The sequence below is a fragment of the Conger conger genome, chromosome 12 (assembly GCF_963514075.1).
Source record: "Conger conger chromosome 12, fConCon1.1, whole genome shotgun sequence".
Classification (NCBI taxonomy): domain Eukaryota; kingdom Metazoa; phylum Chordata; class Actinopteri; order Anguilliformes; family Congridae; genus Conger; species Conger conger.
In genome coordinates, this window is record NC_083771.1 from 9,723,451 (window position 1) to 9,751,282 (window position 27,832).

A 27,832-nucleotide genomic window follows, 5' to 3' on the forward strand; every position below is an offset into this window, starting at 1 on the left:
CCATGTTAACCATAGACAGTGTTAGCCATAGACAGCATATGCCATAGACAGCGTTAGCCATAGACAGTGTTAACCATAGACAGTGTTAGCCATAGATAGTGTTAGCCATATACAGTGTTAACCATAGATAGTGTTAGCCATATACAGTGTTAACCATAGATAGTGTTAGCCATATACAGTGTTAACCATAGATAGTGTTAGCCATATACAGTGTTAACCATAGATAGTGTTAGCCATATACAGTGTTAACCATAGATAGTGTTAGCCATATACAGTGTTAACCATAGATAGTGTTAGCCATATACAGTGTTAACCATATACAGTGTTAGCCATATACAGTGTTAACCATAGATAGTGTTGGCCATTGACAAGGTTAGCCATAGACAGTGTTGGCCATAGACATGGTTAGCCATAGACAGTGGCTCTGGCAGTCCCTAGTGGCTCCGGTTTCAGCTCAGAGAATTCCACACTTATCAGAGTGAGCTGTGTCGCTATGCGCAGTCCTGGCAAGATTCCCTTTCACGCTCTCTGTCTGGTCTGGTCTTCTCATCATCCTCCTGCTTAGCTAGATAAATAAAAGCCTGTCCTTGTCCTGCTGATATGTAGTGAGCACAAAAATGGCTGCTTTTCATCACCTACTGTAGGTGGGGGCTAAACCCTGGTGGCAATGCGGAGTTATGAGGACATTGTTATGTTCCGTTCATTAAAACGTATGTAAAACTGAAGAGGCCTGTGTGGTCTAATTTGGGAGGGGAGGGGGGGTCTGCTCTGGGCCCTACAGGAGATCACAAGCTGCAAGACCTTGGGCTGTCGGACAGACGGGTAGGGCAGGCACTGGGAGGGACATCTGGATAACTCGAAATCCGTCTCTACGCTGATTAGATAAACGACTGCTGTCTGTTTTTGTTTCAATGAACCCCCCCTCCATGACAGCACCTTTATTTACCGTTGTGTTCTGTTTGAAAACTGAATAACAGCCAAAGGCAGGCTTTGTTGTGTTAGGAACTGTTGTGTTAGAAACTGTTAGAAAGCTTTGGTCCAGTCACAGGTGTGGTCTTCCTGCAGTTGTTTAATTGAGGCGGACTTATCCTCCAACATTCACAGGTTTTTGAATGGATGGGCCTGTTCTGTGATGTTTTTCTGTATCTGTCTTTAATTTAGAAATGCTTAGCTAGATGTAATATGTTGCAACAAAGATATTAGCTTGATAAACACACTTTTTTTCTTGCAAATTCAATCCTTAGCTATTGGTTTTGTGAATTAACTGTTGTAACCTGTTGCTATGGTTGTATTTCCTGTCATTTATTTGGGGATATGGATGCAGAAAGATTGATTTCTAAGCTGACAATTGAAAGGTTTTCATATTACATTACATTACATTACATGGCATTTAGCAGACGCTCTTATCCAGAGCGACGTACAACGAAGTGCTAATCAAACACAAGTATAAGTGCGAAGAGGACCTGAGAGGACAGTACAGTTCTTGAGTCCTAGTGTAAACATAATAAGATAATCAGAACCCTTGAAGAGTACAGTGAGTCATATAGTGATTTGGAACTGTAATTAAGCAAAGAACATGGATTACCATGCTGATTTATACTTTATCCATATACAGATATAATGCATTGTTATCCACCAGTCAGAATTGAGTATTTAATCAATCCGTTAATCCGTTAATCAGTCATGAAGCAGTGTTTGGGTCCTGACCATGGGTATGAGCAAAACTATGGGTCAGGGTCAGAGGAGTGAGTGAGGTTGGTTCTGGGATGAGTTTGTAGTCCACTAGGTTATGCAAGTATGTGTATTACATACTACATATCTAATTTGGGTCTGGATATTAAAACATTTAAGAACCAGCGGCATACATTATAATTATAGCATCAAATATGTTTACAACGTATCAATCATGATGACAAATAATTTAAATAGTTCTATGATAGTCCTATAAATATGAAAGCAAATTCTATTCAGTATTTTATAGTATAGTGAAAGTATAAATATGCCTTCAGATATTACAGAATATCAAACTATCTAAACTGTTGTAAAATGTAGTGATTATATATTTTTTAATCGTAATGTTTCTGTACTAATTCCGTAAAGGTGTGCAGACGTGATGCTCTCTGAATTAGTACATTTACTCTTTGAATTAGTGACAGTGTTTTGGTCCGACGGTTCACCGCTCAGAAATGTTCTCCGAGCAGCGAGCGACATGTGTTCACTGTCTCGCGCGTCTGCTAATTCGCCAAGACAGTGACGCGATACAGCTTTTCTGCTCGGTTTCTTTTCGCAGAATATTAAAGGGGAAAAGACAGACTTATCCGCGTTTTTATTGTTTCTTATTTATATAATCGTTTGGGATGCCTGACACCAGCAGTGGTGTAATACAGTATCTGCCTCTTCCATTTAGCCTAATCTCGTAGGTTCGTTAGATTTTATTTTACTTCATCTATATTGGGTAGCATTTTATGAACATCCGAAGTGAATTTAGATACGACCACCGTGGGGCAGGACTTTTGGTTGTAAATATATGGTTGTAGCCTACCTTCTCCGCTTTATGTAAAACAGCCCAGGACTGGAAGCTCTTTACTTAAGGCGGCACATGTTTCCATGGTAACTACCGTGATGTTGTCGTTGAGTGGTAACAGTTATGGTGGGGGAAGAGTAGTTCAAGCATGTTAGACGACTTTTTAGCTGCCACGGAGAGACAGGGAGAGTGTGAGAGAGAGTCAGGCTTGACTTTTGACATCACTGTTACATGTTTAAACCAAAAATTATATAATTTATCATGTTAACCCAATTTACCATTCCCATATCTTGTTTGAAAAGGAGAAAGAAAGACTGAGAGAGCAGGAGGGGTGGGGGTTGGGGGCTGTGTTTTGAAATGGCTGTTGGCCCCCACCCAAGACAGCGTCTTTTTGGTAATGAGTAGTTAGGAGCTGGATTATGGCTCCCAGATGTGGGCGGCCCTTTGATCCAAACCAAAGTCACCAGCACTGTTCAGACTGCTTACACACAGGCGTACAGCGGCACCTCTTAAAGGGACAGTCTCACTGTGCTCTCCTGACCACAGCAGGGACCCCTCCACTAATGAAACAAGAGCTACCCATGCCACACTATTCACAAACAACACCAGCGAGTGTGTTTGTGTGTGTACTATGTGTGTGTGTGTGTGTGTGTGTGTGTGATGGTGTGCGCACACTTGTGTGTGTGTGAGGGTGTGTGTATGCATGCGTGTGTGTTTGTGTGTGTGTGTATGAGGGTGTGTTCATGCATGCATATGTGTTTGTGAGTGTGTATTTGCACACTAGTGAGTGAGTGAGTGAGTGAGTGAGTGAGTGAACAGGGTTTCAGACTGAACAGTGTGTTTATAAATTTGAATGTGCTCCTGCTCTGTAATCAGCCCAGTGTTACTCACACTGAACACACAGCCCAGCAGACAGAGCAGCTCAGGTTTCATATGCGACTGGGATTATTTTAAAGGGGTTCTGGAGTGCTGTGGCAGGGCGTAGCAGACCTCTGGATGTGTGGTTTTCTGTGTAATGTTCAGGAGGTTTTTGGCTAATTGAAACAGCCCAATGTGGAGGAAAATGGCTCCGGTTGCTACTTTGCTCCATTGCTACCATGAGAGGGATAGTCCTAGTTTAGTGATGGAGACCCCTGGGGGAGTACTCGGTCAGATTTAACTCATCCCCTAAACCCTGTGTGTGTGTGTGTGTGTGTGTGTGTGTGAGCGTGTGTGTGTATCTGTGTCTGTGTGTGTCTTTGATTGTGTGCTTGTATGCGTGTGTGTGTGTGCTTGTATTTCTGTATGTGTGTGTGCTTCTGTGCGTGTATGTGTGTGTGCTTGTATGTTTGTGTGTGTGTGCATGCATGTGTGTGTGTGCATGTGAATATATGTGTGTGTCTGCTTGTATGTGTGTATGTGTGTGTGGAGCCAGGTCCTGCGCAGTGTGTGTTGGGGGGGGGGGGGGGGGGGGGGGGGGTGATACGTGGCAGGTTCTTTCTGTCTCTTTTCCTCCTTCTCTTGCTCTCCTCCACCTCTCTTAATCTCTTTTCATCCATCTTCCCCTTCACCTTTTCTTGCTCTTCCTCCAACTTTCTCCCCATCCCTCATTCTTCCTTCTCTCTATGTGTAATCATCATCATTTTTACTGGTGACTGGTCAAGACTGCAGCGAAAAAAAAGACTTCACTCTCTCCCTCTCTCCCTCCCTCCCTCCCTCCCCTCCTCACTCTTTCTCCCTCCATCGCACTCTTACTCTCTTGCTTTCTTCGCCCCTCTCCCTCACTCACTCTATCTTTCTCCTCTTCTAACCCCCCCCCCCCCCCTCTGGCTGTGTGGAAGGGAAACTCTGATCCGTGAGAGTCCCAGGCAGGCCGCTTTGTGGGGCTGGTCAGGAGCGCTGGCTCTGTCGTCGAGGGTGACGTCAGCCCTGGAGCTGGCACACCTGGGCCTTCTGGGACCGCCGGCCTGGGGGGTGAAGGGGGGCAGGGACGAGCTGATCCTCTGAGCGGGCTCCCAGCTCTTCCGTATTTCCGGGGTTTTTTTTGCGGAAAGCTGCGATTCCCAGGGAAGCGTTGGCGCAGCGAGTGCTGAGCTGGCAGGGGGTGTAGCCCGGATTCGGGGCTCCAGTCTGGGGGAATACCGTCCCTCGTCTGCGGGCTCCAGTCCCGCAAGCCTGCCAGGCCGCTGTGGACGACGGCCTCCGTCTGGCTCCACGCTCGCCCGCCCCACTGTGCTTTCTTCTTCTGTAGCTGCAGACCTTTAATCAGTTCCAGACCAATGTGGTGAGGTGGTGTAAAACAAGCCTTCTGCTCTCAGTCCCGCTCTCTATGTCTCTCCCTCTCTCCCTCCCTCTCTCTTTGTCTCTCCTTCCCCCTCTCCCACTTTCTCTCTCTTCCTCTCTGCTCCTCCACTCTCATTTCTGACCTGTCTTTGCTGCCCCCTGCAGGAGAAGGAGAAGAAGTACATGCTGCAGGTTGATAATCTGAAGCTGAGGGATGTGGAGAAGGGCTTTATGTCCAGCAAGCACATCTTCGCCCTGTTCAACACTGAGCAGAGGTACACACACACACACACACACACACAAAGACACACACACACACACACACACACACACACGCGCACGCGCACTCACACACACGCACACACACACACACACACGCTCACACACACACACACTCACACGCGCGCATGCACCACCCTACATACACACACACACACACACACACTCTCACACACACACACACACACACATACACGCACACACACACACAGACAGACAGACACCACCATACACACACACACACACACACACACCGCCACCATACACACACACAGACACACACACACACACACACACCACCACCATACACACACACACACACACACACACACACACCACCACCATACACACACACACACAGAGACACACACACACACACACACCACCATACATACACACACCACCATACACACACACAGACACACACGCACGTGCACGCATGCACGCACACACACGCACGCGCACGCACACGCGCACACACACACACACACATACACACACACAGGCACACACACACCACCACCATACATACACACACACACACCAACGTACACACACATACAAGCACATCTTCACCCTGTTCAACACTGAGCAGAGGTACACACACACACACACACACACACGCACAGACACCAGCATACATATTCACACACACACCACCACCATACAGACATACACACACACACCAACGTACACACACACACACACACCACCATACACACACACAAATACACACACACCAACATACACAGACATACGGTACACATACAAGCACATCTTTGCTACATTCAATATATACACACACACACACACACCACCACCATACATACACACACACACACACTCACGCACAGACACCAGCATACATATTCACACACACACCACCACCATACATACACACACACACACACACACCAACATACACACACACACACACAGACACACCACCATACACACAAACAAATACACACACACCAACATACACAGACATACGGTACACATACAAGCACATCTTTGCAACATTCAATATACACACACACACACACCACCACCATACATACACACACACACACACACACCAACGTACACACACATACTGTACACATACAAGCACATCTTCACCCTGTTCAACACTGAGCAGACGTACACACACATACCACCACCATACACACACACACACACACCAACGTACACACACATACTGTACACATACAAGCACATCTTCACCCTGTTCAACACTGAGCAGATGTACACACACACACACCACCATACATACACACACACAACGTACACATACAAGCACATCTTTGCTACGTTCAATATACACAGACACACACACACCAATGTACACACACATACTGTACACACACATTGGCACAATCTGGTCCCCATGTTGACAAACACAAAAGCAGACTCTCAAAAGCCTAGAATCAAGACTCGATCCTGTAAGCTTTCTTATACCTGCACTAAAGAACCAATAGAATACACCAGAAAAGGCTGAGAAGCAAACTGTCCAATTTCTTTTTGGAGGGTCTATGTATAAAAAGGGATGTAATTCCAACACAGATCGCTCCATAAGGATGTAAATAGCCAAATTAATAATTTAATTTTACAATCAAACGTGCTGAGTATAGAGCCAAAAGAACAGAAATTGTACCACTGTCCAAATACTTACGGACTGCACCATACACATACATCTACTCATACACACACCACCGCACATGCACACCCATACGCCCATCGTAATAGTGCCCCCTGTCTGCTGCCCGCAGGAACGTGTACAAGGACTACCGGCAGCTGGAGCTGGCCTGTGAATCACAGGAAGAGGTGGACAGCTGGAAGGCCTCCTACCTGCGTGCCGGCGTTTACCCAGAACGCATCACGGTAGGGACGTGCACAAGGCACAGCAAAAACCCACACCGCACAGTTAAAAGCACTGAGTAAGGGTTCGGATGGGTCACGTCAAAATCCCACCAAGCATACTCATAAGGATTTAAAGTCTCTTCACTTACCAGTGCAGTCAGTAGTACAAAGGGCACAGACAGTCTTACCAGTGCAGTCGGTAGTACAGAGGGCACAGACAGTCTTACCAGTGCAGTCAGTAGTACAGAGGGCACAGACAGTCTTACCAGTGCAGTCAGTAGTACAGAGGGCACAGACAGTCTTACCAGTGCAGTCAGTAGCACAGAGGGCACAGACATTCAATCCATTCAGATGACCCTGCCAACCTGGCATGATTTTCTAATTATGAGAAAATTATAATGATGGAATGTGAACTTCACACTATAGCATTTAATAAAAGTGTTTTTGATAAATTCATCATACAATAGACTGTTGAAAAATGTTTAAAAATACAAGTTACTGCGACCCACATGAATGTAAGTTACAATCTCAATAGATTTTGGAGCAAAAGCACAAAATTGCACCAGCAGGCCACATTGTTTATGAAAGTGAAATACCATTTTGCTTACATAAATGAATACTCACTCATCCCTTAAGAAGGTTCCAGAAATACAGAATGTGTGCACGTGTGTGTACTCACCGGGGTAGTCGCTGTGCGTGCTCTTTGTAAATGTCCGTTTTTTGTGTGTGTCTCCTTCTTTTGGCTGACGGGGCTCTCGGTTGCCCCCCTAAGGAAAAAGAGAAGGTATGTGTGTCATGTCCCTTGTAACTGTTTTGCCATATATTGACACATGGCGGTTTCTCACCCATACACACACAAAGACACACGAGGCGTGCGCGCGCACACACACACACACGCACACGTATTCAGACAAGCACCAGTCAATCACTGTTTGAGTGAACGAGGAAAGGCGTTATTGAATATCCACATTAAACGAGGACAGTAAAGGTGGATATGTACTTGCTACTGTATGGGTCGTCACCTTGTTTCTGATGACCCATATTTAACCGTGTGTGTGCAACAGCAGGTAGCTCAGTTTGGCTGTGGCTTGTGGTATTCTGTGTGTGTATGTGTGTATTTATACATGCATCATTTAGCTGTAATTTTGTGTAAAGGCTTCATGAACACCAAGGTTTCATTGGGCTCCAAGCCAGCAGGTTTACAGTAAAGACCATTATAGACTCCAGTTGTCTGTTGCAAAATAAAAGAAACCAAAACAAAAATATATAAGGCTGATGTAAGGCTGAACAGATATTGCCTTTGCATTTGGACTGAAGCCAGCAAAGGTGTAAAATCCAGGTTCAGAAAGTAAAATTAATCTACAGTATTGTGTTCCAATCACCTGGATTTGCTAATTAGCACAACTATTTAGCCAGGAGGTGAAATCAGCTGGGTTCATGGGTGGAAGAAACGCATGGCGGAACTTTTACTTTCTGACCTCTGGACTTTTCAACTCTGGAAGCCAAAATAATCTCTACTGAAAAAGAGCCACTGTAGGGAGGAAAAGCAAGCACACTACTGCAAATATATTTAAATATATTATTTTTATATAGGTAAATGATGATAAATTATATTTACTCTGCTATATATATGCTACTGTGAAATATATATACTCAGTGAGCAATGTATACGGTAGACCTGTACACCAGCTTGTTAATGCAAATATTTAATCTAATCATGTGGCAGCAACTTAATGCATAAAGGCATGCAGACATGGTCAAGAGGTTCAGCTGTTGTTCAGACCAAATATCAGAATGGGGAAGAAATGTGATCTAAGTGACTTTGACCATGGAATGATTGTCAGGCACAACAGTCTGTAGAGTTTGCGGGGAAAACATCCAGTGAGTGGCAGTTCTGTGGGCAGAAACGCCTTGTTAATGAGAGAGGTCAGAAGAGAAGGGCCAGACTGACAGGAAGGTGACAGTAACACAAATAGTAACCTCACATTACAACAGTGGTGTGCAGAAGAGCATCTCTGAACACACAATGCATCAAACCTCTTAAGTGGATAGGCTACAGCAGCAGAAGAATAAGCAAATAAGTCTCATAAATACTTAATATAGTTCTCACTGAGTGTATATAGATGTACTATATATTTGAAATTCCCCATATTTACACTATATTGCCATAAGGGTACTTACCACAGTCCAGCCCAGTTCAGTTTGGTTTGGTTTAGTTTGGCTCAGTTCAGGTTCCTTCTCCTCTAGCACACAAAGAATCGAGACTCAGGTCTTTCTGTTTTTCGTCTGGAGTTATTAGAAGTATTAGAAGTAGTTTGAACATTCAACACAGTCAGATGTCATTGCAGAACAATTTCAAAATCAATTTCAATTTCAATTTCAAATACAAATACAAATACAAATACAAATACAACTTCAATTTCAATTTCAAATACAGCTTGACAAACGCAGCACAAAGAGCACAAGTAACGTCCCTGTGTCCGCCCCAAGCAGAGTGAATCCGGGGAGGAGAATGGCTCCGACGGCTTCATGCACTCCATGGACCCCCAGCTGGAGCGGCAGGTGGAGACCATCCGCAACCTGGTGGACTCCTACATGGCCATCGTCAACAAGACCGTGCGCGACCTCATGCCCAAGACCATCATGCACCTGATGATCAACAACGTGAGCCCCCCCCCCCCCCCGCCAGTGTGCCAATTCTCTCCACCAGATCTTTCGGTTATTACAACAACGATCCGTTAGCTCCTTATACCAGCTTTCAGACTGTTGCCGATTGTATGCTTGCTACTTATTGTGGGTTAGCAGTTGTTGTTGTTTTTTTTATTTTTTATTTGTTCATATATTTTCATTTTCCATTATTAAAAACGGAGCAGATATTTTTCCTTTTGAAGTGATTTTTAAGAGGATCGTTACCGTTATTTTTTATTATATTTATTATTCTGTCAAAAACAGTGTTATTTTGAGTGTTGTGAGTGTTGCTGAGACCCCCCCCCCCCCCCCTTCCACCAGAGACAAAGGAGTTCACTACTTATTGTAGGGGTAGCAATAGTTTTTTTTTTTTTTTTAATTATGTTTCATTACATTAAGCATTACATTCTCATTCCTGGTGCACCTTTTGGCCAGATTTCGGGCTGTTAAAAGCTGTTCATTTGAGTGTTGTTGCCTTGCGTACCTCCCCCCTCCGCTCGCAGACGAAGGACTTCATAAACGCGGAGCTGCTGGCGAACCTGTACTCGTGCGGGGACCAGAACTCCCTGATGGAGGAGTCGGCGGAGCAGGCCCAGCACCGTGACGAGATGCTGCGCATGTACCACGCCCTGCGCGAGGCACTCAGCATCATCGGCGACATCAGCACCACCACCATCTCCACCTCCCTGCCCCCGCCCGTCGACGACTCCTGGCTGCAGGTGGCGGGAGGCCAGTCCGGACGCAGGTGCGGAGGCGATGCGCCAGGGAGAGTCTGCTTTTCATCTGCGGTGTAACAAGTGTGAATCGGCTTTCAAAATCCCATCGGGGGTTCACTCTGTGATGCGGGGTGTCACACGCCACGACACCCCGGATAGACGAGCTGGACACGGGGAGATACGCAAATTAGGGATTGCAGCGGCGTAGAGAGAGGAAGGGAGAGAGAGTGCGCAAATTGTTCAAAAAGTCTTCGGCCGTCACCCTCACGTGATCAGGACTAAAAATAACAAACTAAAATAAGAAAGGCAAATAAAAGCAAACCAAGCTGCAGCTTTTCAGCGTCATAGCTTTTCCTGTTTTTGTATAACTCTCAAGTACACAGCTCTCTCTCTTTCTCTCTCTCTCTCTCTCTCTCTCTCTCGTATGTCTTTCTACTCCCTTGAGGTTTCCCAGTCTCAGCCACCTACTGCGGAAAAGAGCATATATTTTAACAGCCTGGACTAATTGACTAATACTTAACCAATATGCCTGGTCCTGAGATTACCCTGCTTCCTTCCTAAAAACCACGCCCCGTGCCACACAGGGTGCAGGCAGATGTGTAACTGATTGGTTGGAACAAAAGCCTGCACCCACAGCCTATAATCTTTCCCCTACTGGGAAAAATTGAGTATCCCTGCCATAGAATATAATTATGAACACTGCTCGTTTGACTGGTCTAGGCTTGCCAATAAGGTGGTGTCCAATCTTATCCGAAAAGGGCCAGTTTTGGTGCAGGTTTTGGTTTTAGCCCAGCACTATGATACCTGATTCTACAAATGAACTAGAATCAGGTATCAATGAAGACCTTGATAAGATGATTCAGGTGTCTGAGTGCAGTACTAAAACAAAAACCTAGGTAGGTAGTGGGCTATTTAGTATATGTATATACATTCAAAGGGTAGCTGTGTGAAATGAGTAGAGAGTGCTGATTTTGAACTGTTTGTTTCAGCTTGTCCCATATAAGGGTCAATGCCAAGCAAATATGTAATTTAGTGTGGCTCAACTCCGGCTTGTGTTTGACAGTCCACAGTGAGGGTGAAGTTGAACCACCGCCAGTAGCAAACTGTGTGGACAGTATGTGTAACTCTGTAGCAGCTGCTGAAATCGAACAGGATTGTGGACTGGCAGTGCATGGCCTCAGATTTTTGCTCAAAGAAGTCGCTAAATGCGCGTATGCAACACACTCAGTGAGCACCTCAGTAGGTATTTATTATAAGTATTTTAATTATAGCTGGTGCACGGAGCTTGCGTATGTCCTGGGTCTGTGTTTGCGTTCCTTGCGTGGAGTCTGTAACAGGCTTTGCACTTTACAGCACTGGAGGAAGCTTTCAAAACGTCTGCACCGCAGAACTGTTCTGTGCTCTGCACACTCTCTCAAATGGTAAAGGATGACTGTGAATATGGTGCACCCTGCTGGTGGATGGATGCAATGGTGTCCAGATGCTCCAGGCTCTGAGCTTCCCCTGCTGGAGGGCTGAGGTAACTGCAGTCTGTGATGACAGCCAAGTCTCTCTCTCTCTCTCTCTCTCTCTCTTAGGTCCCCGGCTACCAGCCCCACCCCTCAGAGAAGGGCCCCCCCGCCAGGACCTCCTTCCCGGCCTGGGTCCCGGGTCTCTGCCCCTGGCCCCCCCCCTGCTGGGGGTCCGCCTGTGCCCTCCCGCCCCGGGGCATCCCCGGACCCCTTCGGAGGGGCGCCCCCGCAGGTCCCCTCCAGGCCGAACCGTGCCCCCCCCGGCGTGCCCAAGTGAGTCACACGAAAAAACAACACCGAAAATAAACATTTCATTTTGCAGGTCGAGATCTGGTGATAGCCACCGTGCTCCCGGTTCATACACTGCCAGTGGCAAGAGCTTGAAATCAGGGGTGTTGTGTATGAGCACAGCCTGCCTCGATTACAGGAAGAGAGGGACCTTTTCTGGTTCCCTTTAAATGAACCTGTTCAGGTGTGGTTAGCTCCCCTGGTGGCTAACCGCACCCTACCACATAAAGCTTCATGAACCTGCTAATGGATGCAGCAACCATGATATCACCAATTATGTGATCACCAAGCCAGATGTACCAGGCCTGGGGCCTGTATTCCCTGGCCTGGTTAATTTGGCTTGGTGATTGACAGTATCGTGGTTGCCCCACCCATTACCAGGTTCAGGAAGCTTCAGGCTCCCTCCCTTCCTGTTAGCCAGAAATGTGGAGGGAGTGCAAATGTGCATATGACAATATACAATTTAAGACCTTTACTGTAGGATTTCTTTTTGGCAGAAAACGATAAATAGAACAGACCAAGTGTAGACTATCACAGCGCTACTCAACTGCACATCCTGCGGGCCGCAGTGCTGCAACCATGCACTACACCACCTGACACAGAGCTGAGTAGTGCTGTAGTATGTCATAGTTGCTTGCCTATGGGTGTGCATATATTTTTAGATACATATATTCTACAGTGTATGCATGCAAGTGCATATGTGCAGGTTTTATACATTTGTGTATCGGCCAGGTTTGGGTTTTTGTATTTTCAGCCTGATTGATACTAACCTGTTTTGCTTCTCCGGAAAAGCTGTTTGGCTGATCTCTGAATCTAGCTTCTGGGTCCCTCTGGGTTCTGCACCCTCCACCCTCTTTTGGTCATTAATTAGGGTCAGGAAGGTTCACCCCCCCACCCCCTCATCTCCCTCCTATATAGGCCCTCCCACACGCTGACCCCTAAGTGACCTCAGACAGACCGAACCTGGTCGCCCGGACAATTTGTCCCACCCCCACTGCTCTCCTGTCTACTCACCTTTTCTCTCACCCCCGCCTTCACCTACCTGGGCACTGCCCCCAACTCCTCTCTTCTCCTCACCCCCACCTTCACCTTCCTGGGCACTACCCACCCCTCCCCTCTTCTCCTCACCCCCACCCAATTGATGATTTGCTGCCCCACCACTCCCTCTTGCTCTCTGGGCAAACGCCTCTCCCTCCCACAGAGGAATCATGGAGGGACAGAGAGAGAGAGAGAGATTTGATTGAAGTACAAAAATGACCTTTTTTGCCTTAATTTCCCCCCATAAACACTAATACCGTTGCCTTGTGTTGCCCTGTGATCACAGCTGAATTTAACTGACCCAACAGTCTGGGAAGAGGATTGCTGTCTCTTAAAATGCTCTGCAGCACTGCGGAAAAAACTATGAAAGCGTGCAAATGCAGCATGCATTACAAAACCTAATGTGGTAATAATCAGAGAGATTGCCTGCCATCTGTCCTGTATGTATTTTTGGCTGAAAGCAGTGCAGAAGGTTGGAGTCTCTCCTCTTCCTAAACTGGTGGACTAACACGCCCCTCTCTCCCCCCACCCCAACCCACCCCCCAGGCCCTCCTGTTGATTATGGTTATTCTTTCAGAATTACAATCAGTGACCAATGAGGACTAACGCTAATGGTACGTCTGGTACTGTCATCACACTGCTCCCCTGCCCTGTCATCACGCTGCATGATGTCACTTCCTGTCATAATGTCTGACCCACCCCTTAACCCCTCCTCTGTATCATATATGTACACACACACGTATACAACCAAGCACAAGGCACACACACACACACACACACACTTACATATAGGTACATACACACACATGTACACACACATACACACACACACAGACAAACACTGACATACACACACACATACACACACACTGACATACAAACACACACAGACACACACAGTGACATACACACATATACACACACACACACATATATACATATACACACACACAGCAGCCTGTCCTCTCCTGCTCTGACTGCAGTATCACACCCCACACCTTTGTGGGCTGGAGAGTGGCACAGAGTTTGGAACATGGAAGCAACACAGGACTACCCCCCACTTCACCATGATAGCACTCAGGGATCAAGCATTAGGGGGTCAGGGGTGAGGTTATTTTGACTGTGTTTTGTCTGTTTTGCCATGGCATCTCACCCATGCACGACCTTTATACCTGTCCAGCCACAACAAAACAATTCCATTTTGTAAACGTTTGTCCTGTGGAGAGAGTGAGTTTAAAAACAGTCCCAAGAGTTTACACAGGGGTAAACATGGAAATCTGTACCTACAGCCATACTGGTCCTTACAGATTACACACACCCTGCCTCTTAAGCGTGTCTGTTTAAGAAGTATTTTATGTGTGAAGAAAGTAAAGCAGTTCCATGTGAGGAACATTGTTAACACTGCTGCTTAAAATGGACACATGAAGTTCAGCATAAAGTGTAGTGATGCTTCGATTGAATGGCTCCTCAAGCCCTATGGTATCTCAATAGACACAAGGTCTGGATCACCTGTGTGTGTCTGTGTGTGTGGCTGCTAAGTCAAGTCTGGGGAACTGTCCATGCAATGACCCATCATATATTCTCTGTCTGTCTGTCTGTCTGTCTGTGTGTTTGTCTGTTTCTTTGTGTGTGTGTGTGTGTGTGTGTTTGCCCGCGTGTCTGTTTGTGTGTGTGTCCGTGTGTCTGTCCGTATCTTTTGTGAGTGTGTACTTTGTGTGTGTGTGTGTACTTTGTGTGTGAGTGTGTACTTTGTGTGTGTGTGTGTGTGTGTGTGTGTGTGTGAGTGTGTGTGTGAGTGTGTGTGTGTGTGCTTTGTGTGTGTGTGTGTGTGTGTGTCCGTGTGTCTTCCCTGCAGCCGGAGGGCACCAGCCTCACCAACCCGACCCGGCAGGCCCACTGACTCCTCCCTCCTTGACCTTTAACCCCGGGCTGGCTTCACCCACCTCTCTCACCCTGTGACTGGCTCTGAGCACGGATACGGCCCTCCTGCACACCCCTACCCCACACCCCCAAACCTAAAACCCCACCCCACCCCACCCCACACCTAGACCTGCTCCTCCATCTTCCTCCCTCACCCTCTTCTTCCTCTCCCACTAACTGCTACACTGTTCCTGATGAAAACATACAGTTTTCACACACACACCACACGGACAAACGCACTCACTCGCAGACATACGGACACCCAAATGACATACACACACACACACACACACACACACACAGTTCCTCTGGGTCGTTGGGAGTGGAAGATTGAGAGAGGAGGACAGGGAAAAAAGAATGGGAGTCGAGGAAGAACGGAATTCTGTCCTTCTCCGCTGTCTTCCATCCATATTTCTCCTTTCTCATCACCCTCCATATCCAACGCCAGGTTTGCTTGTCCCTGTTCGTCCTCCATGCATTTCTGCTGCCTAATTCTACTGCCCCTAACCCTACCCCCCCCTCAGGGCCCCCCCCCTCAGGGCCCCCCCCCCCCCATCTCCCCAGCTCTGCAGTTTTCGGATGGAGATACGTTATCCATGGCGGGGGTGACGTTTGGAACGGTGGATAACTGCATCTCTGGGACACACGAATGTTGTCTTGATTCGCTTTATTTTTGCTTGGTTCAGTTCTGTCCTCTGCAGTCACGGGCCAGACCAGCTAACGCACAGACGCACGCGGTTACGGTCAGAGAATGATTCAGTACAGACGCACGCGGTTACGGTCAGAGAATGACTCAGTACAGACGCACGCGGTTACGGTCAGAGAATGATTCAGTACAGACGCACGCGGTTACGGTCAGAGAATGATTCAGTACAGACGCACGCGGTTACGGTCAGCGAATTATTCAGTACAGACGCACGCGGTTACGGTCAGCGGACGCTTCAGTACAGACGCACGCGGTTACGGTCAGCGAACGCTTCAGCACAGACACACACAGCTAGCGGTCAGCGAACGCTTCAGCACAGACACACACAGTCAGCGAGCACTACGCCACAGATACTTATCATTCTAAGTATGCACAAAGATGACGATTACAAGATGATGGTCTTGGCAAGGTCTGTTCACAGAATCAAAGCAATAAACTGAAACTCGGATATAAAAGGGCTCACACTTCTCACATGTCCCCGTGTTGGGGGACCCCAAATCAGCGAGGCCGCGCCTTGTTTGGATGACGTCTGAAGCGATGGTGGTCGGCGGCCGGGTTGACTTTGAGGACCCTTTGCTTCCTCACCTGCGGATGCTATCTACCTGCTTTATCTTCTTTTATCGTTTTCACTTCTTTTTCTGTTTCTTTCCCCCCCTTTTTTTTCCTTTTCTCAGCCGGCCGAGCAAGGGCAGCCCGTCCCGCCCGGAGAGCCCCCTCCCACCGTTCGACTCATAACCCACCCCCCCCCCCACCCCCTCCTCCTCTCTATCTCTCACTCTCTCATGCCCCTTCATCCCTGAAAACGGAGACCCGTCATGCACAGAAAATGAGAAGAACACGCACACCCCGACACATACAGCCGGACAGGTGAAAGAAAGAGAAGAACGAAAGAAAAAAGAAGAAACGCCGCTTCAAAAAGCCTTCCCTTGTCCGGATGTCGGGTACAAAGTGGACAGCATCTACAGCGGGTTCTAAGGGTCACAGCTCTGAGCCAACCTATACCCCCTCCCCTCTACCCCCCAAAGCTGTAGACATATGTTAAGGAAAACATGTGGGGTTACCTGCATTCACGCTTGTTAAATATCGCGAGGTAAACTGCTCTGCGTGTTATAGACAGCGACCCCCGTCCCAGAATTCACAGTGGATAATGACATGCTGCCACTCGCCCGGTAACTCTGCCTGTTCACTCAAGCCAGGATGTCGGATGAGTTCGTCGATTGCCCCTCTGAAATTACGCTATCGACGCTACCCTGGTGTAAAATCCATTTTGAAATTACCAGCTACCAGCTGTTTCAAAAACCTACCGTGAGCGGTTTTTCAGCTGGTAAATAACCTGTCACGACCACATCCCCGAATCATTCAGCAGCTCTGAGATTCGGGATCTATAGCCTACAGAAAGAGCAATATCATCGTCTGTCTTGTGAAGGGGCATGCATGCACACAAAAGGGGGAGGGGGGGAATACATTTTTGCATGAACGCATCCTGTGAAACGCTGGGGACTTCAATCTGCCGCTAACTTTCGTCTTTCATTTAAAAAAAATGTTTTACGTCCTCGTTTGGATTTTGGGCCGACTGACATTATCAGGTCAAAAACAATCAGTGCTCGTCTATGCAGAAAAAGCTATAATCCTTAGTTTTACTCTGGTCATTCCTTCTGCCGATATTCCGATGATGTGAGTTAAATCGCTGTCCACAAGTGGACGCTCTTGTCTTTGTGGTTGTTGTTCTATGACCTGTTTGTTGTAGTTGACGTCAGGCATGGTGATTTCCCCACAGTAAACTACCGTAAGGAGCTACCGTACAGTAACCTCGTTTCTGTAACAACCTTACCTATGCTCACACACACACACACACACACACACACACACACACACACACACACACACACACACACAACCACCACCGCCAACCTGGTTTTAGCAACAATATTTACAAAATGTATGTATAATTATGATTTAAGAGTAAATAGATTATCATGGACATATCCTAAATGTGTGATGTAATATCGTTGTGGTGCATATATGGAGATTGTGCTTCCACTGTTTAGAGTTTAGTCAACATGCAAGATAAATTAATATTAAATTATTACAACAAAAAAGTGATTGAATAAATGTAAAAAAAAAAATACATGTATAATAAAATAATAAAATGAAGCTGGATAAATAATGATCGTATACAAAAGACATGGGATTTATTTTTGGTTGATGTATTATAAATGTCAAATGACTGTTACGAGAGTAGGAAGTAGAGGCGAGGAGTGATTCTACTTCCACTCTGCTTGTGATGCGTTTCCTGTACTGCTGTTGGTTGAATGTGTTGAACAAGACTGTACTTTGTCCAGAAAAATAAAGTCAGTGTACCAACACGGTTGTACATGCGTTTCCTTACTACAAAAAATTTAGAAGAATATATATTTTAAACTTTTCAAATGACATACATACATTCTCCAGTTAATTTACACACATACACTCACTGTGCACTATATTAGGTATTTATTAGATTTTTTTTTTTTTTTACTTATTGGTGTTCTGCTGCTGTAGCCTATCCACTTAGAGGTTTGATGCGTTGTGTTCAGAGATGCTCTTCTGCACACCACTGTTGTAATGTGTGGTTATTTGTGTTACTGTCGCCTTCCTGTCAGCTTTGACCAGTCCGGCCCTTCTCCTCTGACCTCTCTCATTAACAACGCATTTTTGCTCACAGAACTGCTGCTCATGGGCTGTTTTTTTCTCTCTCGCACCATTCTGCGCTCTACTGTTTGTGCATGAAAATCATCGTGCATGCCATTTCTGAGATATTCAAACCACCCCGTCTAGCACCAATAATCATGCCATGGTCTAAATCAGTGAGATCACATTTTCTGATGGTTGATGTGAACATTAAGCAAAGCTCCTGACCTGAATTTATGTATTGCACCGCTGCAATGTGATTGGCTGATTAGATATTTGCATGAATAAGTAGGTGTACAGGTGTTCCTAATAAAGTGCTCAGTAAGTGTAGATTTGTTAGAGGTTCCAAAGTTCAACTAATTATTTAGAATTCTTCAGCCTTATAATGGCTTCCTCGACTTCCATTGGCACAACACTGGTCCTGTTTTAGAGTGATAAATTCTCTTCTGTGTGGTACAAGGCTCTGATTGAGTCTGTGTTATGATTCTGTGTGCAGTTGTGACAATGTGCTGAGCCAAAACACTCGCATCAGTGTCCAAATACTTGTGGACTGCACGGTATATACAGTACTGTGCAAAAGATAAGATTCTTTCAAAAATAATTAAATGAGAGGTCCTAAATAAACGTACCATATGTTTTACATTACATTTTAGACATTTGACAGAATAGTTAGAAACTGAATCAAATCACTATTTTTTGTGCGGAAAACAATACGCAATACTAATACCTAATAAAATGATCGCCCCTTCCTGGCGTTGGATATGGATCACCCCTTCGGAGCTATCCGAGGCACAGAGCTTAACCACGAAGAGTCGGTTTACTTTGCTCATTCAATTTTAATCAGGAAGAGGAAAAAAAAAAAAAAAAAAATCTTACAAGGTGAATCACATCAGAAATATTCTGCTGACAGCATTTTTTTTTTTTTTTTTTTCTCCATAGTGTTTAAACATTCTACATTTTAAAACTGATTAGTTTCGATAATTATTCCAAATAAATATATTTTCATGTAGTTAACCTTTGTATTAAATCACAGACCACCCCCCTGTGACCCGATCTGCCCCCCGCCCCCACCATGATTCATTAGATCTACAGGTAATTAACACCTTTAGCCGCGGCCAAAAAGCAGCGAACCCCAGCCTTCTCCGCCTCTGCAGACCTACTCAGATGAATATACAATATGTTACACAGATACACTATTTACACGCTTTTTTATGTCACTGGCCGGCCGTCCAATTAAACTCAGACAAAATTAAATTTCACAAAACCACCAATAAACGGGGGAAAAAAACCAAAACAAAAACTTTCCTTTCCAGTTCTTTTTAAATCCCCCCCCCCCCCCCCCCCATGACTCAGTTTAATTTACTTAATCTAATTTGCCACCATCACCGCCCCCCTCCCCAAAACAAAAACAAAAACAATGTGTGGAACCCAGGAGGGAGAGGGGGGACACACAGGTACAGTCACCACATACTCACACTGTCCTACTCATCTCAGTACCTACATCAGGGGTCCCCTGGCCCCAGAGAGGGCCACACACACACACTGAACAACACAGGGGCCCCCAGAGCGACTGTCTACTGCTCTGAGTTTCAATCCCAAAATCAGCAGCCAATTGAGACCCAAGAAAGAGGGGCCTGTTTCACAAAACAGGACTGCAGAGTTAGCGGAGTAAAACTCTTTTTACACCAGCCCGTGTTCCATATTTTTGGAAGTTTCTGGGTTCTTAGTGCAGTTATGCAGAACTGTGACCACCTGAACTGTGAGAACTTCACTCTGTTTCTGAAGACCATCAAACACAAACCCAAATAAAGCTCAAGCAGCCTTCAGCAGTCCGATCCTTCACACCCGGACGCTGGCTGGCCTGACAGACCTCTTGCAGAGGATACATAGTCACTCAGCAAAGTGCTAACAGCTAACGCAGCTACGGTAGGCAGGGCCAGGTTTAAAACCGCACACCACAATCCTCAACAGGCTAACAAGTTCAGTGAAGCATAACTTTTCTCGTTCCTTGGTTTTTAATTTTAATTTTAATTTTCTACGTTAATTTTTTACATTGCCAATCTCGGACGTTTTATCCGATTGCCAAAAAAAGCGCACACCCATTCTATTTTCACACAGGCCCAAACTGAGGAACCAATCATTAAACCTCTCCTCCGGGACCCTGACGACTGCTTTCGCGTCTCCTTCCACAGCGCAGCCAAAACGAATCAACGGAATCTGATGAATGTGATCAGTGTTCATATTTACAGCGCAACAAGGTCGTGTGACACAGACACACACACACGAGCGAGCATGCACACATTTTCACTTGCCCCCTCCCTTCTCCACGTCTTCTCTAAGGAAGCAGGAAGCACTTCCTGCCCTAAAGGACGCTCAGGTCTGAAGCATTGCACACCATAGAAACACACACCACCAGAGTACTCCTCACCATAGAAACACACACCACCAGAATGGGAGTATGCACGACTACTCCCCACCATAGAACCGCACACACCACTAGAATGGGGATAAACGCAGGAGTACTCCCCACCATAGAAAGACACACCACCAGAATGGACGTACATATTTCACAGAAGGGGTGAATATACGGTAATAGGGCCAAAAAAAGGGGAAATTCTATTGCATTTCTCGGTCATCCACAAAAGCTGCTCAGTAAGTGGTGGGAAATTTCATCGACCATACATTCATGACGCCGTTTTTGAACCAGGATAGTTTCTACGCGAACCAAGAGAAAACGATAGAAACCCACACCACTCTAGATCTATGGTAATTATCCCATGTGTATGACTACGTGGAATCTCGGGTACTGGCATATAATAAATCACTTCAAGGGATAAGCGAGAGATGCAGAAACAGATAAAAATGTACTGGCAAACCGAACCCTGAAACGATATTGCACGTAAACAGTGGGGGCGCTGGCAGACCAGCCCCGGGCTGTTCGACAACTGCACCACCATATCCGCTAGAATCCCACGACCTTCTGGAACAGTCACATAACCCTAACCCCATACCGGGGCCGAACTCCGGCTTTTCAAACCTGTCGCACATCTCTGACTCACTTCCTGTTCCTGCGGCCTTCCCATAAGACACCAGCCCTGTGTGCCAACTCAGTGGCCCTTCTTCCAGTCAAAACCCAGTCTAGGAGCAAAGGCCAGTTTATAGTCTAGCGACTGAAATCGCAGCGCGTTCACCTGACGTAGACTGTGAGTCCTTATGGAAAACTATGAACGCACTCCAGTTGCTCAGAGCATAAACCAAAGGTCGCCGTGACCAGCAACATCCATAGTGTGTCAGCGGTTGCAGCGACATTTGTTTGCTTGACTGTAAACTGGCCTGAACTCTCCTAGCTAAAACAACCTTACTGCAAAGAAAAAAAACTTCAAAGTAGATATTTGCCAGCTGTTGCTCGTAGGAGAGACTGTTTTTCTGGTTAGTATAATATAACCTAGTATACGCAATTGTTAGCGTTTCATGTACTGAACGTATTCGTTACGTTTAAAGCAAGTGCATGAAAGTAAAAATAAAATAAAAAAGAGGACATCTTAAAGGAGCTTAAACGCAGGTCATTTACGGAGGGGGGCCGGGTGGCCAGGTCAACATGAGATGCCCCCTTGGGGTGATTCTCAGGCCCCACTCACAGCCTGCTCTCCCCCCCCACCCCCACCAAACCACCAGGTGTAGACAGGTCAGCAGAGCTCCTTCACATAGCAGAGGTGGGGGATGTTTGGGAAGGGGCAAGGTGGTGTATCCATCTGTCCCCCACCCTGTGTACAGGACGGTTTGTCCAGACTCTGTCTGTTTCTTCACTTTCACGATGGCTGGAGGTGACACAGGAAACCCTCCAACGGGCTTTGGATGTCTGTGAGGGGGAGGAGGTGCGGCTGTTTCAGCCGCTCACTGCGTTTGACTTGGAGACCGAAACGTGTACACACGCACACACGGACACACACACTCCAGAATCTCTCTGACACACACACACACACACACACGGTCTCCTCCCGAAAAGACCTGGATGGAGAGCCAGGTCAGCGCTCTGCAGCCAGAGGGAGGGGTGCGTGGGGAGGGGGCAGGACGGGACAGGGAGGGGGCAGGACGGGACAGGGGGGTCTCAGACCACCAGGATCTTGACTTCGTCGTGCTCGTCGGGCCGGTAGAAGAAGGGGATGCAGGGGCTCTCCCCCAGGAAGGAGGCGGGGCGGGACTGGGGGTTCTGGATCTCCTGCAGCAGCTGCATGATCTGCCGGGCCGTCCCATCCTCCACAGGGGACCGCTGCACCACCCCCAGGCTCTCCAGCCCGGCCTCGCACTCCTCCTGCAGCTCGGGCTCCACATCCGAGCCCCCCACCACCGCCGGGCCCATGGCCCCCAGCTCTGAGCCCACCTCCATCGACTCTGCACCAGAGAGAGAGACAGTCACCACCATTCCTGTTCATTCAGGCACTGCATGTCAACTATTCAACCTGACTGTCTACATGTCTACATGTACATATTCCATTATCCATTAAAAAATATACCTTTCAATTGCGAATTCTTTAATCAACTGCTTTAATTGTTTAAGTGAGTAGGTAACCAGGAAAATTGTCTATAAATCTTTATATCAATGTCAGTTCCAAGCCACCGATAAAGTAGTCAATACTCTGAACTTTAATGTGATGGGGCACCATCTGATTGAAATATTTCCAGTTAGAGGGTGGCTTGTATTCATTATTTTTCCAGGTAAGAAACATAGTCAAACCACCAGAAACAGCACTGTGCCGCAGCTGGTGGGAATGGCAAGGCCTGAGAACACGCGCCGCCTGATGACAGGCGGGACAGGCGAGCGAGGGGAGGGGAGGGGTGTACCTGGGCCGTCGACGGCGTTGAGCTCCATGCGTCTCTGAGCAGGCAGGGCAGACTCCACGCTGGCGGCCAGCAGGTCGGGGTTGTTGACCGAACTGACGTACTTGCTGTACCACTCGTTCCGTTCGCCCACCAACCGCATGACCAGGTCCTGCAGCTCCGCCAGTTTCACCTGCACGGGCACGGGCAGGTTACGGCAAGGACAAGGTGTGGCATGAACACTGTGTTAGCTGCACCTAAGGGACTAGGCCAGGCTAATTCAGGTAGGAAGCAGAGTGTTAGCAGCAGCTAAGAGACTAGGCCAGGCTAACTCAGGTAGGAAGCAGAGTGTTAGTAGCAGCTAAGAGACTAGGCCAGGCTAACTCAGGTAGGAAGCAGAGTGTTAGCTGCGGCTAAGAGACTAGGCCAGGCTAACTCAGGTATAAGGCAGTGTGTTGGCAAAACTCAAGATGCTAGGCCAGGCTAACTTGGGTATAAAGCAGTGTGTTGGCAGTAGCTAAGAAGCTAGGCCAGGCTAACTCGGGTATAAAGCAGGCTAACTACCTTCATCTCCTCCTTGTCTTTGGCCAGCATGCTGATGTACTCCTCCTTCTCCAAGTGCCGCTGTTTCATGATGGCTCTCTGGTTCTGGTACAGAGCGATGTACTCTCCTGCACACACACACACACACACACACACACACACACACACACACACACACACACACACACACACACACACACACACACACACACACACACACACACACACACACACACACACTGATTAGTTGGGGTGGTCTTAGGAGAGGGTGGGGGGGGAGTTAGGACAAGATTTTGTGGCAGGGATAGGGGTGGTGTGGGTCTGGGTTTTAGGGCAGGGGTGGTGTAAGTCAGGGTTTTGGGATGGGATGTGGACAGGGGCGGTGTGGGTCGGGGTTATGGGTTTTGGGGATGGGCTGGGGCAGGGGCAGGGGCAGGGACAGGGACAGGGACAGGGGCAGGGGCAGGGGCAGGGGCAGGGACAGGGCCTCACCGATGGTGTCGGTCTCCCCGGACAGCTGGATGCAGCGGTGCTCCAGCTCCTCCACGCGCTCCCGCAGGTCGGCCTTCTCCTGCATCAGCGTCGTGAAGCGCTGCTGCAGCTTCTCCATGGCAACCCGCAGGGCCTCGTGCACCTCCGCCGGCACGCTGTCCGAGCCCGGGGGGCCTGGGGGGGACATTCCAATCTGTTAAATATGCCTTCAAGGCGCTAGGAGCCAGGAGCTAGGATACCTCCCAAGACTTCTTGAGCAAGGAAACATGAGCACATCCTTTGCAGAAGTATTTTCTAGCGGTAAAGATGGAGGTGAAAACTAAGTGAGGGGAATGAGGCCCTTGCTCTAGGTCTGAAACCTCACACAAGCCTGAGCAGATTCTCAATCAGTGTGTGTGTAGGGGACTACGAATCCCACAGGCCTTTGCAGTTCTCACCTGTGTCTGTGCAGGTGCTGTGGTGCTGGTGCTCCGGACTCAACAGCGCCACCTGCTGGAGGGAGGCCTGGTGCAGCCTGCGCTCCTCCTCCAGCTGTCGGCTCACCTCGTCCCTCTCCTGCTCCAGGTGGCTCAGGGCCGAGTGCAGGACCTCCTCCTGTGATTGGACAGAGGGGGGAGGGGGCGGAGCTGAAGCACAAGACTGACAGGGGGCAAGGAACATGACTGGGATGCGGAAGGTTGGTGGTTCAAGCCCCAGTATAGCAATAGCTGTTGCGCCCTTGAGCAAGCCCCTAACCCCATATTGCCCCGGAGGGATTGTTCCCTGCTTAGTCTAATCAACTGTAAAGGTGTTACACAATGCAATTTCCACGCAACTTTGGTTGCGGCAACTCCTTGATCGTGATGTCACTGTTACACGGGGTAATTCGCAATCAATTTAAATTGCACGCAACGACCTATCAGACTCAAGTATGTATGTAGCGTTCGATATTACGCCAAATCCATTTATTCCGTTAGATACAAATATCAAGTCTTGATCGCAAAATTTAGCTAACATTATTTGTTTTCTCTTAACGTTACATTTAGCTAGTCACATTTATTTATTTTTGCGATGTCTAAAATACAGCCAACAGGCAAAAGCAAAGCCTTATGTGCGTTTATTTTATTGGACCACCTTGAGAACGAGTTGGAGGAGGAAAAGGTCAAAATTTTTCAAGGGTCCATGTATTTATTTGAGCCATTTTGTTGCGTTAATGTGACAACGTATATTGGTATATAGTTTGCCAGTTCGTTTAGGTAACATTAGTTATAGCCAGTTATAGTTTATAATTTAGCGAGCTAGTAGCGCTATCGTAGTAGGCTACGCGCAGACAGGTCTGCGTTTGCGTGTGATCAATCTCTCTCTTCTGATTGGTTATTGCATGCAGTCGGTTGCATGAAAGTTGAACTGCTCCAAACTTGTTGCAACCAAGTTGCACAGAAATTGCAGGGAATGTTACACGAAGCAATTTATGACCAACTCAGATGCAACTTATTTGCAAGCAATAAAAATTGCTTCGTGTAACAACACCTTAAGCTTAAGAGTCAGCCAAACAACACATGACTATTATAATCATTACTTACAATGACCTAGTCATTCGAAAGAGGGGTTTAATAGAGGATGCACCGTCATACAGTACTGACTGGCCCAGTGAGTTTAACCCATCTTTAACCCATCTCGTCGTATGGTGTGGGTGGGAGCAAAGAAACAATAAAAGCACTTTGTTCCTGGGAGGGATCTCACCATCTGTTCCCTGCTGTCGAAGTCCTCTGGGATGGACAGACCGTTGGACGTGGGGAAACTCTCTTCCATAGACTTCTCCTCCAGGCCGTCTCCTGAACAAAGCCATCAGTCATGTCAACATGAAGTGCAGGCAACCTCTGACCACGCCCCTATTGCCCTGATAACACCCCTTACACTCGCATAGAGCTGTGCCAACAATGCTGAATGCTTTTACACTGGTAACACCCAGCCCCTACGACATGAAGCCGCACCCTCTGAGGGTATACCATGGTCACTGTGTGTACCCTGTGTGTACCATGTGTGTACCCCGGTCTCTGTGTGTACCATGTGTGTACCCCGGTCTCTGTGTACCATGTGTGTACCCCGGTCTCTGTGTGTACCATGTGTGTACCCCGGTCTCTGTGTGTACCGTGTGTGTACCCTGGTCTCTGTGTGTACCATGTGTGTACCCTGGTCTCTGTGCTCTCTGTGTACCCTGCTCTCTGTGTACCCTGTTCGTACTCTGCTCTCTGTGTACCCTGCTCATACCCTGCTCTCTGTGTACCCTGCTCGTACCCTGCTCTCTGTGTACCCTGCTCGTACCCTGCTCTCTGTGTGCCCCGCTCTCTGTGTACCCCGGTCTCTGTGTACCCTGTTCGTACTCTGCTCTCTGTGTACCCTGTTCGTACTCTGCTCTCTGTGTACCCTGTTCGTACTCTGCTCTCTGTGTACCCTGCTCATACCCTGCTCTCTGTGTACCCTGCTCATACCCTGCTCTCTGTGTACCCTGCTCATACCCTGCTCTCTGTGTACTCTGCTCTCTGTGTGCCCTGCTCGTACCCTGCTCTCTGTGTGCCCTGCTCATACCCTGCTCTCTGTGTACCCTGCTCATACCCTGCTCTCTGTGTACTCTGCTCTCTGTGTGCCCTGCTTGTATCCTGCTCTCTGTGTACCCTGCTCATACCCTGCTCTCTGTGTACTCTGCTCTCTGTGTGCCCTGCTCGTACCCTGCTCTCTGTGTGCCCTGCTCGTACCCTGGTCTCTGGACGGCGTGCCCAGTGCTGAGCTGTTCAGGAGCTCCTGCACCTCAGTCTTCAGCTCCTCGTTATCTTTGGCCAGCTGGTTCAGCTTCGCCTGTAAGGAGATCATAACATCTCAATGACCCAAAGACTCCACCATGAAAACCAGACCATCGGCCCACGAACAGCAAATTACACCAGCATTGTCTCCTGATACTTCCAAAGCCCCGGTCTAGGGACTACAAAAACACTGAATTTGTTTTATCAGGGGTTGTGCACCAATCTAATTTTCTGATCCAAAGCTCCACATGGATCTGGCTTGTAAATAACTCACTAACTGATTTAACTCACTAAATGACAAACTCATTAACTTACAAACTAACTGACATTTAGCAAGCTGAGGATTCAAGGGGGAGCTATTGGCTACTTTAAATCCATCCATCCATCCATTATCTGAACCTGCTTATCCTGAACAGGGTCGCAGGGGGGCTGGAGCCTATCCCAGCATACATTGGGCGAAAGGTCGCCAGTCCATCGCAGGGCACACACACCATTCACTCACATACTCATACCTACGGGCAATTTTAGACTCTCCAATCAGCCTAACCTGCATGTCTTTGGGCTGTGGGAGGAAACCGGAGAACCCGGAGGAAACCCACGCAAACACAGGGAGAACATGCAAACTCCGCATAGAGAGGCCCCGGCCGACGGGGATTCGAACCCAGGACCTCCTTGCTGCATCCGTGCCACTTTAAATCACTGGGTTTAACTAATCAAGATTGGACTGGGCTTTA

The 27,832-nt window shown here is 47.5% G+C and overlaps 3 protein-coding genes across 8 annotated transcripts in view; 2 read left to right on the forward strand and 1 right to left on the reverse strand.

Moving 5' to 3' along the window:
- Nucleotides 1–7,009, forward strand: part of LOC133141493 (dynamin-1-like) — a 67,866-nt gene extending 60,857 nt beyond the window's left edge. The window contains exons 17-18 of the mRNA XM_061262064.1: nucleotides 4,952–5,061; nucleotides 6,838–7,009. Of these exons, the coding sequence (XP_061118048.1) occupies nucleotides 4,952–5,061; nucleotides 6,838–7,009 (282 nt within the window). The remainder of the gene's footprint in view (nucleotides 1–4,951; nucleotides 5,062–6,837) is intronic.
- Nucleotides 7,010–7,638: 629 nt separating this feature from the next.
- On the forward strand, nucleotides 7,639–15,613 carry LOC133142110 (dynamin-1-like). The gene is made up of 6 exons (XM_061263097.1): nucleotides 7,639–7,712; nucleotides 9,419–9,592; nucleotides 10,120–10,361; nucleotides 11,910–12,116; nucleotides 13,747–13,783; nucleotides 15,025–15,613. Exons 2-5 carry the CDS (start codon nucleotides 9,458–9,460, stop codon nucleotides 13,766–13,768), a joined length of 606 nt encoding a protein of 201 aa, XP_061119081.1. The 5' UTR covers nucleotides 7,639–7,712; nucleotides 9,419–9,457; the 3' UTR covers nucleotides 13,769–13,783; nucleotides 15,025–15,613.
- Nucleotides 15,614–19,281: 3,668 nt separating this feature from the next.
- The window catches only part of golga2 (golgin A2), a 30,646-nt gene continuing 22,095 nt past the window's right edge, over nucleotides 19,282–27,832 (reverse strand). For all 6 annotated transcript variants that reach the window (XM_061263096.1, XM_061263094.1, XM_061263093.1 and 3 more), the window contains 7 exons: nucleotides 27,054–27,153; nucleotides 26,041–26,132; nucleotides 24,756–24,912; nucleotides 24,319–24,492; nucleotides 23,848–23,954; nucleotides 23,308–23,476; nucleotides 19,282–22,857 (listed from right to left, as the gene is read on the reverse strand). In XM_061263096.1, coding sequence (XP_061119080.1) covers nucleotides 22,574–22,857; nucleotides 23,308–23,476; nucleotides 23,848–23,954; nucleotides 24,319–24,492; nucleotides 24,756–24,912; nucleotides 26,041–26,132; nucleotides 27,054–27,153 — 1,083 coding nt within the window. In that variant the 3' untranslated portion in view covers nucleotides 19,282–22,573. The remainder of the gene's footprint in view (nucleotides 22,858–23,307; nucleotides 23,477–23,847; nucleotides 23,955–24,318; nucleotides 24,493–24,755; nucleotides 24,913–26,040; nucleotides 26,133–27,053; nucleotides 27,154–27,832) is intronic.

What these genes read in the sequence shown, in the direction of transcription:
- LOC133142110 (XM_061263097.1), top strand. Translation starts at nt 9,458, where the DNA reads ATGCACTCCATGGACCCCCAGCTGGAGCGGCAGGTGGAGACCATCCGC. An exon ending in GGAGGCCAGTCCGGACGCAG is followed by an intron (nt 10,362 to 11,909) that starts GTGCGGAGGCGA and finishes TCTCTCTCTTAG; the next exon opens with GTCCCCGGCTACCAGCCCCA. An exon ending in GCCCCCCCCGGCGTGCCCAA is followed by an intron (nt 12,117 to 13,746) that starts GTGAGTCACACG and finishes TTATTCTTTCAG; the next exon opens with AATTACAATCAGTGACCAAT.